Genomic DNA, 13,983 nt, shown 5'->3' with positions numbered 1-13,983 from the left:
CAGACAGACAGACAGAGACCGACCGACCGACATAGTGAACTATACTGACCGAAATTACTGAACATGTTTAAAAATGTTGAAATGTTTAAAAAAATTTATTTTTTTTTAATTTGTGTGCTCGTATAACGTAATTTCGAGTTGAAAAGTAAGTCAAGAAAACAGAAATCGGGCAAAAAGAGTGCGCAATAACATTTAACGCGCAGTGCGCGCGCAAAAATATGCGCAATCATGGCAATTTTGTAAACGCTTAAAATTGCCTGAAATGTACTCTTATTTCATCGAAAATAAATTTTGAAAATGTTAAGCGCGCGTACGCATGCGTTACATGCGCTACGCACGTAATTGTATTGCCATATGATGATTTATGCCCTGAAATTTATGAGTACCAAATTTTATTTAATTGTGATTCATGGTTGTGAAGATATGATTACAAACGTGATTTCGTTAAATCGTGCGTAGACCGCGTAATTTTTTATTGCGCACCGTGAAAACATAACCACATTGATTCCTGGCCATAAGGAATATACTGTGAAAAATTGACCTAGCTAGATTAAACTGATATCAAGATAAGGTCAGAAAGCGATAAAACGCATAGTGATACCGGACCGACAGACAGACAGACCGACAGACAGACCGACAGACAGACAGACCGACCGACCGACATAGTGAACTATAGAGTCGCTTCCACGCGACTAAAAACATTGTTAACAACTCTTATCACTTGCCCCTTTTTTGAGAAGCATTATTTTGCTGTGTTTTATTCTATTTACATTGCCTTGATGTTCGTTGGTCGTCCCGTTCGGTCGGATCTTGTTGTGATCACTACAAATTGCGTTAATTTACCTTTAAAAGCTTTATAATTGTTATTAGTGTCGTATTTATCAGTTTTTTTCATAATGTCGTTCGGCAATTTCAATTAGTAAAATTAGTACATCAGGCTCTAGGTGTGTCTATTTACCATCGGTTCCCATTGTGATCTAAGACGGTTGTGTATTTGATGAGAATGTTGATGAAAATTAATTTGGTCAGTTTTTAAGTACACCAAATGTGATTGAAATTAGGAAACAGGAATAGTATTTGGCATCATCACCATCATCTCATAACAACCACCATCATTACAGTGTAGTTACGTATACCACAACATTATTAGGCCTACATATTGGTAGGCCTATTCTTTTCCCCATGTTTTGATGTTTTAAAAACAATAAGGGAAAATCTGGTAGTGTGTCGACAAGCTTTTATTTATTATGAATCCGCAAAACTTTTTGTAATGTCCGAAATTTGTTTTGAGTTATCTACAGTGAAGCAATGCGAGAAGGGCTGAAGAATTGTCCAATCCGTTCTGGTCTGACTATTTGTTAGACGCAGAAGGTAACGTGATCGAATATTTAATAATCGTCAACAAAGAAAAGAAAGTAACTGACAGAGATGAAAACCTCCCCTTATACAAAGTTGATAAACATGAGACAATACAAATATACAAAAATGACAAAATATTTAAAACAGAATTTTGGACATTTTTTAAAGAGTCAAACACATTACACAATACAAATAACGTTAAATCAATCGCACAAGCGCTTGGATAAACCGCTCTTAGTCACATTGATACGATTAAAGAGGATTACAAAGTCACGAAGGTTAAAAAAGATAGAGTTCATAATCTTGTCAAGAAAACATTATCAACAAGCACTTTACGGTCACTATGAGGCCTAATAATGGTCTTATATAAAGATAAAAGATGACGGAAATTTACTGGAATCCAATAATAACTGAACTTTGGTTAAAGAAATACTTTTTTTCAGAATGGCATTACCAATTTGATCACAGTAAGAGGCTTTATGAATGTTGATGTTCAGAAGGCTCTCTCCATGACATGCTGCTCCACCCGAAATCTCGAAAGTGTTCCTACATTATATTCAAGAAGATTTCGAGCAGAGTAATCAGTACTATCGCAAAACTTAGAGCTAAACAATGGGGAAAAAATGTCATAATTAAATTGAACAGACACCCCCTTATTGGACATAGCCGAAAGATAATTATTAGGTGATCATTTAGAATAAAATGATCACCAGCCATAATAAGCTTTTCAGCGTGATCTCTCACCCGTGACGTCACGTATACGCCATTTTGTGAAATCACATTATCAATCATATATCCATAATTCATTATAACATATTTATGAAATTCACTACACATAAACTTCAGGTCAAGGGAAAAAATATCAGCAAATAAAAACGTGCGCGCACGTAGGGTCATGCGTGTGGAAACGCGCATTAAAAATTTAAAAAGCTCAAAATTACGTTTTAATCAATTTAGAGCATGAATTAGGCCATTTGCGTGTTTCAAAAAATTACTGCGCAAAAAAAATATTTTGCGCGCGCGATACTTACAAAGCGTAAAAATTGCAATTTTTTATACAAATCGCATTCTACTCACCATCCTTAGTACATTCACCAAATTTGAGTCAGTTCCGACTTAAAATAACGCTATACGAGCAGGTTAAAAATAACAAAATGCGCAAATTAATTGCATGAAAGTGCTGAAAATGGTGAAAAATAAGGCCTTTTTAAAATGAATATAACTCTTCAGAATGCACGATGACCCCTAAGTTTTTTAACTTATTCGGGAAGCCATTGAGTTGTAGATATAAATGTATATACACATTAGACGTACAAAATGGTATTACGTCATCAAATGGCCACTTGAATTTAAAAATTAGTAATTTTTATGTTTTTGTGTGGGTTATCACATTCAACAGAGCCCATCTCCGTTATTTGAGCCCAATTTTCGCACAAATTTTAGGATGTGCTTGCTCAATTAATTATCTTTCTCAGGAGTTGTCAACATTTTCGTTTTGATGACGGCATCATGCGTAAAAACTTGAATAACCTAGGTCGTGTATTTTCAGCTACACCATACATTTGAATATCTTACAGCTCTTCAGAATTAAAGGTGACCTTGAAGATTATAATTTATTATAAAAGCTGATGAAACGTGGATATGAATTCATATAAAAATTAGGCCTATCGGATGTTGTGACATTATGAAATGGTCAGTTTTTTTTTCTCTTTCGTCAAATTTATACAAATTTCAAAGAGCGCGCATTGCGCTTCTACGTGTCAAATTCTCTTCCAATCCTTATATTTATTTGCTCAATTCATTACCTTTTGAAATTGCCATCTTCGAGTTTATTATGATAATTCCATCATACCAAAAAATTAGAACATGATGTGGGTCCCGTAATTTCACCTATGCTACACTGTATATAGATATACAGTATATACTGTACATATTGTATATGGCATATAATAGGCACAACTCAGCACTATAAGCGTATGCATCAAGGATGGCGTACATCAACTTTTTACGATCGTATGTTAACGTACATGCATGTTTAAAAAGTATTAATTTCATTAAAATGATAAAAATGATCACCTATAATTCGTCAAAGTGACGAATTAAATTCTAGTTATATTTTTGTTTGCATCCAACTCAAGAATAGTTTTTTGTTGGAGCAAATCTGGCTGGCTAGTGTAATTAGATGTTCTTTATATTTATGTTTAGACATCATCTTAAACCCAGTAAAATTTGAAATTGCTGCTTGTTAAACGGTTATCATTTTCTTCATTTTTCTTTGTTATAGAAAAGCCTTCTTAATTCTATATAAAATCACAGGGGCAAGCTTCTACGTTTTTATTATGACTAAACCTATCACATTTGTAGGCCTACATTTGTTCATAAATCAATACACATTGGTTATCTCAATTATTCTTTGAAAAGGGGAGGGGCTGGGTATTGGGGTAACATGACTGGAACTGTTGGTCTACTGAGCGGGTTTTACTAAAATTGAAACCCACGTATTGTGGATCGAATAATGGAGTATCAGAAGAAAGGCAATGAGAATAGCTGGATGTATCTTTGCTCGTGCGTTAGTTATTTAGACCTACCATTAGACAACTTTCAAGGTATGGTTAAAATCTAATTGGATAGTGACTCTGAAAACAGGAATTAAGAATCAAATAAACCGATTATTGTCCACTCAACATTGATACTTCACCAAAATGGAATTCTTGTTAGTGTTATAGTACGGTTATATTATGTCTAAATTTTTAATAATGATTATGAAACTACATAACATAAAATATAACATGACACTTTGGCTTTGTTTAGAGGGGTAAGTACAGTGTTTTAATATTATGGCGCTTGCAAGTAGCAGGGGCGGATCTAGGATTTTAATCGTCTAGGGGAGTCCGGGGGCATGCTCGCCCGGATAATTTTTTTTCTAGACGCCCGGAGATAGCATCTGAGGCGTTTTGGCCAGTCGATTCTTGTCATATAATTATCTGAATATAGTGGGTTTTATAGACCATATTTTTAAATATATTAAAATATACGGAACTGGTTTTTTTTGCGCCTAAAGCCTGTTTCCCGTCGCAAATTTTTACACATTTTTTAAGCGATCGTTAATGGTTTCTTAGTTATTTCGACGTTGCTGGGACACATGGACGTGAAGTTTTGGAAAGCCAAGGCCGGTCACGCGCAGCAGCCGGGCTCGTGTGAAAATTGAAAAAAGTTACGGGTTTTGATGCTTCAACCCAGCAGGCCTAGGAAATGTTTTCGCTGATATCTTAATCTAGTCTTTACACTAAAGACAAACATTAAATTAAATTGTTTTTATATTAAAATTTAGGTTTACTTACACACTTGTTATTTTGAAATATCAGACTTTAAAAGAGTACAAAAAACATCGTCTCGTTTGTCATCGAATTGTCAGCGCGTACGGTATCGGTTCAACTTTAAAAAAAATAGGAAGATTTTAACGATTTTTAATGTTGATCTGTACCCCCTTTTCTTGTAAAATCGTATCTAAATGGGTGCATAATATTACAAAAGGGGGCCGGGGCCGGACCGCCCCCCCCCCACCCGCCTCTAAATCCGCTCCTGAGTAGTTCGCCCCATTTACCGATAACGATCTCAATCAGCCACCAAGACCAGTTTCCGATAGCAAACCACGTAGTGTTGTCATTCGTTTGTTTGCCAACCAAGTATTCCATTGTGTGTGCCTAGTAGGCCTACTATTATTATTTTTTGTTTTTACGGGGCAAATGGAGTATTTTTACTGTGTTTGTTTTCCAATTATTATGTACTGATGAGCCTTGGTACTTGGTACTTGGTTTGTTTCCTCCTGAAACTTCCACTTGGGAAATTGACTAGGAGGAGAAGCCTATAATAGACTAAACATTTTATGCAGGCCTAAACTGTATTTTATAATGTACTATTGTTACGTACATTACTTACTACCACTATTTTTTACTGTACGTGTCAAGGCCAGGTGCGAGTAAAAACATTCTATTGATCATACATTCCCATAATTATCGATCTAAAGTTTCTTCTATGTTTCATAATTTTTGGAATTTTATTTGTGTTACACAAGCTTGTTGAAAATAAGCACTTTCTTATCGGTGAGGGGATAGTTCAAATTACACAGTAAAATCTCTATTCTATTGTACAGAAATGTTATAAATAGAGAGGCATTTCTAAAAACTATGAAGAATAAACGTCGTGGTTGGTGAACAGTGCAATTGTGAAGAGTGAAGAGTAAAATTCAACGAATACAAAAACTTATTCATTATTTTTTTTTTCAATACAGGTCACCTACTACAAATTGCAAGAATACAACCATGTGTGTTATAATAGCAAATATCGTTTAAATAATACAGTAGGCCTACTGAGGCGTTCATGACTAAACATATTATATGTTTTTATTGTTATCCGTGATGATGTTACTATAAATTGGCTTGTTGGTTAAAAATATTGTAAAGAACGGATCTCGCTACAATTTTAAGTTTAAAACTCTTAAACTCTCTTATACATTTTCATTTTTATCCCTGAAAAATATTTTTAAAATAAAAAAAATATATCAAGTGTTTTGAAATGTAGAAGTGCTACTTCCTTATCATTCTGCTCTCATTGTCATGCTTTACTTCCGAATTACATTATAGCCTTCACTACCTCAGTTAGATTACGAAGGTCTAAATTACTATATTAAAAATAAATTAAATTAAAATATTAAATAAAATATGATTATGTTAAGAAATGAATATTCTAAAATATGAATTATGTTTAGAAATGAATATGCTAAAATTTGATTATGTTACTAAGAAATGAATATGCTAAAATATGAATTATGTTAAGAAATGAATATGCTAAAATATGAATTATGTTAAGAAATGAATATGCTAAATTGATTATGTTACTAAGAAATGAACATGCTAAAATATGAATTATGTTAAGAAATGAATATGCTAAAATATGAATTATGTTAAGAAATGAATATGCTAAAATATGAATTATGTTAAGAAATGAATATGCTAAAATATGAATTATGTTAAGAAATGAATATGCTAAAATATGAATTATGTTAAGAAATGAATATGCTAAAATATGAATTGTGTTAAGAAATGAATATGCTAAATTGATTATGTTAAGAAATGAATATGTTTAAGAAAATGAATGCGCTTAGAAATTAATACGCTAAGAAGAAAATGTGTTAAGAAATTAACATTTAAATAGATACGTTAATGTATGAATATTATGAAACTTTATTACGAAATGAATATATTTATAGTAATAAAAAAAAAAACAAATTACTATATTCTATACTTATAATTATTTAAATTAATCATAATTGTATGATTCGTTCTAGCTTATTATACTATAATAGGCTTACGGTTATGAATCATATAAGTGAAATTTGGCTCAAACACTTAATTTATAAATAATACAATAATTAAAAACAAAATTCACCCGTCACATGTCATGATTTTTTTTAGGACAAAATTACAACTCCACTCCCAAAGACTTGTAATAGTACTTTGTTTATGTGGAGCATCTTGTGTATATCTTTGTCTTGTGAACATTTGAGGGTTCCTAATGATCAGCAAAAAATAAATTAAAAAATACTGTATTACCATTTTTCTAATGTGACGAACTTTTCTAAAATAACTTAATAAATACTGTATAGTACATGGGTATCGCTATTAGTATTTTTTTAAGAGTAGTAGAAATTATAAATGGGTTTGTTTATCCAAAGGGAGAAATTACATTTTAGCGGAAGAGCGAGAAGGAAGACTCGTCATTATCAGAGAGTCGGCAGGTGTTAAATGAGACCGGGTAAAGTTTGACTAATTCTACGTTCAACCTAGAAAAACTAAAAAAAATCTTTATTTGTACAATATTTTTATCAGGAATATCAGAATTACATTTTATGCACATTAATTATTGTGGACAAATACTACTGAAAGTACAGGATTATCGTTATTATAAACATGCACGATTCAATATAATGTAATTTACTTTTTAAATTAGGTAATATATGAAAGAAAGAAATTTAACGAGAAGACTTAAACGTTTTTATTTACAAGTTATTAAATCGAAATGATAAATTGGGTTTTTTTTATTGTTAAACACACGTTCGCATTGTTTGAAGGTCGACTAGAAATATTGGGGGAAGATATTAAGCATTTACAGTGTGAATTGGATGTCAAAGTAACAAGTTGTATCGTTAACGAGATTCATAGCAATTGATTGAGCATGATGTATTTTGGTGTTGCGTTTCTTGTTTATTTTCGTTTTCTTTTTAACTTTTCAACTGCTCATGCAGGTGAGTTGTATAGTATTTATTTAGTATTCTTCATTAAATCAGCAAACAGTAAGTGTGGTGATGTAGGGTGCGAACGTTTGACTTGTGGCGACAGTTTCTATTTGTTTGGTAATACAACAATTAACAACTTTTAGTAAAACCATTCAATTGGTGATAGTAGTAGTAGTAGTAGGAGTAGTAGTAGTAGTAGTAGTAGTAGTAGTAGTAGTAGTAGTAGTAGTAGTAGTAGTAGTAGTAGTAGTAGTAGTAGTAGTAGTAGTTTTAGTAGTAGTAGTAGTACAGTAGTAGCAATAGTGGAGGTAAAAAGTTTTACAAATGGTGAAGCAGCAGCAAGCTTACAAGAAATAGATAAATAAGTACGATTATTATCATTTCAACAACTTTGACAATTAACAATAGAATTTGCCTATTTATTAAAATCGTAGATTAATTCAAAGTACAGTTTACAATTTCTTGAAATATTTATATGTGTTTTTTGGTCGAAATGAAAATGCATTTCAGCACTCGTATCTTTTAACAAGACAGTGACATCATCATCTGTATATTCAAGTTACTTGCCTGAGTATGCAACCGATGGAGTTGAAAGAGAACCGTCATGTTCTCATACAGGTGAGGTCTCATTATTCTAAAGTAGAGACTTTTCGACGAAATATGTAGGCCTAAATAAGCTATTCGTTAATGCCGGTACATGTCTCTATAGTTGCTTAAAATAAACTTTAGCTGTACGTCGAGAACATTTTTAAAACAATTAACCTCAAACAAAAAGAATTCTTAATTTAGGCCTATGCCATGATTATGTCCAACCTAAGAAACTGTTCGCTTTTATCCGTTTATTATGTGTAAGCTTATAATAGGCACTGACCATGTTAAATAATGTAAAAAAAATGTTTTTTTTTAATAGGAAGAAAGATTGTCGGTGAATGGCTTGAGATCGATCTTGAAACTGACTACAACATATCAACAGTGGTTATTATTAATAAAATAAGTAAACAATGTATTTTTTTCCTTAAATAGACCGGAATACTGTCACCATCCAACAATAACATTCATGTCATCTTACGCGCATGCCATGATTTTCACTCACTTTTGAATAACAACATCATATGTCAAAATCAACAAAACTATACTTATCTACAAGTCACAGTGACGGGTTTCATCAGAAAATTGGCCATAAGGTTCACAGTCAAATGTAACAAACAATATATTTTTACATTACAAAAATATGAATCAAATTTCAATGTTAATCAAAATAGGCCTTATTCAATATGGTAATTGTCCAATAATATAATTCGGTGAATGATGAGAGATGATAATTTCCACTCGGCGAAGCCCATTTGTACGATTCCACTCATAAACATTCATTATTTGTATACTACTGCACACCATGTGACCCACAATCGTCCAATCAAATGACATGAATTGATTTAGGTGTTATAAAAATATCTTTATTATTGTTATAAGCGATTATTGTTTTTATTGTTACCTTTTAAATTATTATATATTGAATAAATGTTATTCTATTTAAACTTATAATAACATTTTTTTTCGGGGAGAGAGATGCTTTTGTGTAGGAAAGTTAATAGACTATAATTATTATGTGTAGATGGTATACTCCCTCATTTTATTTATTATCATCATCTAAAATAATTTGTGAACAGCCAGTACTTTGAACAACATGCGCATTGTGGGTGCTGAGGTTATGATTACTGAAAGTGACTTGAAGACGGTAACAACTTGTGGTCAGCCTGTACAAAATGAGGATGCGTTACGCTCACCATTGCTTGAAATCACTTGCAACCCACCAATCAGAGGACGCTATGTGAAACTATGGCATCCTCATAAACAGGAATACATAACAATTTGTGAAATTAAAGTATACAGTGATGACCAGAAAATGAATACTGGTAAGTATCTCCGGTGGATGGGGTGCGATAGTCCGCTGATCAATCATCTAAATTTGTTTTCATTCGATTTTTCAAATGTTTAAAATGACTATGGCGTGAAGAATCTAATTTAGTTTTTTAATGAAAGTAAATAAGAGTATGCGCACACTCACTCAATCCTTCTAATTTATTTTTTCTAGTTTGTAATTATTATCACAATAATCAAGTTTTGCTGATCGTTGATGTGGGTTAGTTAATTTGTTCAAATCCGTCTCATTATAGTGTCCTCAATTTTACAGAGCCTGATCAGTATGTGACTCCAATCCAAGTTAGTCCATTGAACAAGACTTACCACTTGCAAGACATATCTTGCAACATCAATTACTTAAAAGGATCATCGAATCTAGAATTTACTACCGGAATTTATGGCGAGCAAGATGAAGCAGTATTGATAAACAAAGATATTGGTTCGCAGATAACTTTACTGTATGGACACAAAGGCTCAACTTTTACGTTGGCTTTCTTTGTGTTCATGATCGACGGTTCAGAAAATACCTTCGTTTATTCCGATTCATTTGAATTCATTTTTGCTTTTCCCGCCACTAATAGATTATATCACGTGTCAGAAGTAGCGGTCAATTACAACGTGTATGGCGAGGTTATCCGTTGCAATGTCATACGTTCTGAAGAGTGGACATTCTTTGCTCTTACTTTCAACGGATTCGAAAGAAAAATTCTACTTTGGCGAAATGGGGAGATTGCTTGTACGGCTGATACGGAATTCACGGAAATCAATTTTGGAAGCATTGCGTTTGGTGGTGATGAGAGTGTAATGAAGATGGCTAAGCTACAGGTTTACCACGAGAGCCTTGATGAATATGAGGTAAAAGAAGCAAGAGACCTGAACAATTTTATTAGAAGTAAGATGTATTGTCTTTAAGCCTGTTTTCACTAGGCGAATCCTATTCTGATTGGTTGACTTTTTTATCGCAAAGATGAACATAAGAATATACGCTTGCAAAAACCAAAGTTGTTAGTGTTAATTACTTACTACTAAAAACGGGATTTCGTAAATCGTCATTAATCAGTTTTAAAATGTTTGGGCCTGATGAAATAAGATTGTCAGCATTAAAATCATCATCATTGTAAAATCATCATAAACGTTACAAATTAATATTTTCGTTATCCTTGTCTTTTTTTGTTGTTGATTTGTTGCTAGTTTTGCCAGAATTTACTTGACACAATATGATAGTAATACACAATATGCATTTATTATTTTACAGATTATGAATTCCCGAAACCACATCTTTTCCACGTCTTTAAGACTAATGGAAATGCGCCACCATCGGTTATACGCCGTTTTTTTACACACTCGCCGGTTCTCTGCGCATTGAAATGTCGCAAGAACATAAATTGTTTTGGAATCATTTACGATCACGGAACAAAAAGTTGTGAAGAATTTTGCGGAAATAATTTTCCAAATATTAATCCAGATTTAAGAATTAAGTACTACATGGCAGTCCGATAAACCTTTGGAATACAATCCCAGAACACCGCTTAGAGTCAGTTTTAAACTTTCTATATGTCTGTAGTGATGAATATTGAATATTTAGTGGTAGATGTATTAAATACATAATAATAAATTTAAGTGAAATAAAATAAGTAATGATATAATTGAAATGATGTAGAAAAATTCAATAAAAGATGAAAAAACAAAAGTTTACCTATTAGTAGGTACAGTAAAACAAAAGTTTACCTATTAGAGGTACAGTAAAACAAAAGTTTACCTATTAGTAGATACAGTAAAACAAAAGTTGACATATTATTAGGTATAGTAAGCAATAGTTGACATTTTATTAGGTACAGTAAGCAATAGTTGGCATTTTATTAGGTACAGTAAGCAATAGTTTACATATTAATAGGTATAGTAAAACAATAGTTTATATATTGTTTGAAGGTTTGCATGGCGAAATCAAATGTTGATATAAAGTTTGCGGTACACCACGTATATTAGTTCTGAAAAGAACTGTTGAGTTTCTCGACGTTTCGATCAATATGCTTTGATCGTCCTCAAGAGTGAGAATGCAGACATTTTAGGAAACTTGGAAAAGGTGGGACTGGTGTGAAAGCCAGAAACAATGGCAAGTTCACACAGTGGGAGGGATTGAAACTAGCTATAGCAGAGCATTGTTTCTCATGAACAATAGTGAATGGAAACTTGCTATAGAAGAGCATTGTTTCTGATAGGTGTGAAAAGCAAGGTGAGACAAGCTAAAAACAATAGCATTGTCTCAAAGTTGGGTGTGGACTGGCCAAACAAGACCATGTGTTCAGACTGGGTAGTGAAATGTAAACTGGCCAAAGTTTACATGCCATAGTTTTTTTTTCTATTTAGTTAGATATTACTAATGAGACTACACCTAAGTGTGATCTTTCAACTGTTATAAAACAATAGGTCGAATGTTTGTATTCGTTGAATGGAGAGAATATTTCATTCGAGGAAAAATTGTCTGCTCTATTTTCAACTCGGCTCCGCCTCGTTGAAAATATAGAGCAGTCCAATTTTTCAACTCGTGAAATATTTTCAACCTTCACCTCATAAAAATTCATTATTTTTATATTATTTAATGTTACTATATTTGTACAGTATATAGTTTAAAATATTGTACTATTTTGTATTTATTACTTCACTATTGATATTATCTAGCCTATATATACATTTACGTAAGGGCAAAATTCGGTAAATCGCGTGCTACTTCTAGAATGTTTACTCGATGGTATATAAAGTTTTTCAACTTTTGGTACTGATTTTAACCACCTGATGTCAGCCTATTTACTAATTAAATTGAGTTAGATAATTAGTTATTGACAATGAAAACGAATTGAAGTTCAACGATTTGCCTCAAATAGGGGTGTTTTCCGATCGAGGTATACACTGTCTAATGGATGTCTATCTTGAAAAATACCCGCACACAATAAACGAGAATGCTTCGCATTTTCCTATCTCCTCCTACGATAATTTATTTTAATAGCTGAAAACCGGTTGAACCGTCAGCTCGAGTACAGCATGTTACAACCGTTAGAAAACGCCAGCTAATGACGGAACAACCGTTAAAGCCTGTTTTCCTGTCGACGTTAAGCCTGTTTTCCTGTCGACGTTATTCGACGCTATCGTTAACAAAAATCGGCGATCTTCTACGTAAACATTAACATTTTAACGATTTACAGGAAAAGGTACTTTTTTAACTAACGATGACGATACAAAATGTCGGCGATTTACAGGAAAAGGTGTAATAATCGACGTTAATCGACGCTACAAGTCGCGATCGTTGACAATCGCAAGAGTTGAATCCAGTTCAACTCTAGCGATATCGCAACGCTAAAACGTAAGAACTGACCAATCATCATGGCGATACAGCACATGACGTCACATAATTGATGGCAAATTCTGCTGACTACATTTATTATTGTTGCATCGCGGCGAGGTCAAAACTAGGCCTAGCCTTACCAAAGTTACTATAAAATGATGTTCCGGAAAGTAGGCGCGGGGATATTAGGTAGGTCAAAGTCTTCAGTCTAGTCCAAAATGCTATTTGGACTAGGATAGGCCAGGGAGTTGTTATTAGGCCTACTGAAAACGAAGAACCATCAGTATAGAGATATTAGTATGACTAGGCCCACGTGTCCTACACTGTGAGCCTACTGCTAGAGACAGGGGAGTCCTCTATTCATTTTTGCGCGTTACGACGACGCCGAGAAAGAAGACCGGAGTTTCAACTCTAACGTTCAACGCTAGAAATCAAATGTTCGCGCTATCGTTAACATTTCAACTTGATCGTTTTCAAACGATCGTCGTTGAACTTTTAACGATTAACGATGATAGCGTCGACTAACGTCGACAGGAAAACAGGCTTTATATCGTTATCGTTAACAGTTCAACGTCGATCGTTTGAAAACGATCAAGTTGAAATCATGACAATAGCGAGTAAGTCTACCTTTTCCTGTAAATCGTTAACATTTCAATGTTTACGTAGAAGATCGCCGATTATTGTTAACGATAGCGTCGACTAACGTCGACAGGAAAACAGGCTTTATGTAGTAAAACGTCCAGCTTATGTAGAAACACCAACAGCTTAAGTAGTAAATAAAAATCAACACCAGCTAATGTAGTAACGAAAATTGCCTCCCAGCTTATGTAGTTACTATCGCCAGCTTATGTAGTTACTATCGCCAGCTAATGTAGAAAATATTATATATTTTATAAAAATGTCTCATTCATGTGAAAATGCATCGATCTTTACTTAGCTTTCCACCTCTTGGAAGCAACCAACTTTCTAAAACGACCACACATCGTAAGCAACCATCTCTGTTAAGGGACCGCTTCTCATAATCGACCACCTCTCGTAAGGGATCACCTCCTCTTATAAGGGACCACTT

The 13,983-nt window shown here is 33.4% G+C and overlaps 1 protein-coding gene across 1 annotated transcript; it reads left to right on the top strand.

The window, feature by feature from the left end:
- The first annotated feature begins 8,580 nt into the window (after nt 1–8,580).
- Nucleotides 8,581–10,940, top strand: LOC140049778 (uncharacterized). Its single transcript, XM_072094726.1, has 4 exons — nt 8,581–8,648; nt 9,322–9,567; nt 9,846–10,429; nt 10,830–10,940. The coding sequence occupies exons 2-4, from the start codon at nt 9,339–9,341 to the stop codon at nt 10,938–10,940; spliced, it is 924 nt and encodes a 307-aa protein (XP_071950827.1). The 5' UTR covers nt 8,581–8,648; nt 9,322–9,338.
- Nucleotides 10,941–13,983: the final 3,043 nt, after the last annotated feature.

This window comes from Antedon mediterranea, chromosome 5 (genome assembly GCF_964355755.1).
Source record: "Antedon mediterranea chromosome 5, ecAntMedi1.1, whole genome shotgun sequence".
NCBI lineage: Eukaryota > Metazoa > Echinodermata > Crinoidea > Comatulida > Antedonidae > Antedon > Antedon mediterranea.
Note: the sequence above shows the minus strand (reverse complement) of the source record. Positions and strands in the feature narration are given on the sequence as shown.

Excerpts from the sequence above, each read along its gene's own strand:
- LOC140049778 (XM_072094726.1), top strand. The coding sequence starts at position 9,339 with ATGCGCATTGTGGGTGCTGAGGTTATGATTACTGAAAGTGACTTGAAG. Across the intron at positions 9,568-9,845 it reads TGACCAGAAAATGAATACTG|AGCCTGATCAGTATGTGACT; the intron begins GTAAGTATCTCC and ends TCAATTTTACAG. Across the intron at positions 10,430-10,829 it reads AGAGCCTTGATGAATATGAG|ATTATGAATTCCCGAAACCA; the intron begins GTAAAAGAAGCA and ends ATTATTTTACAG.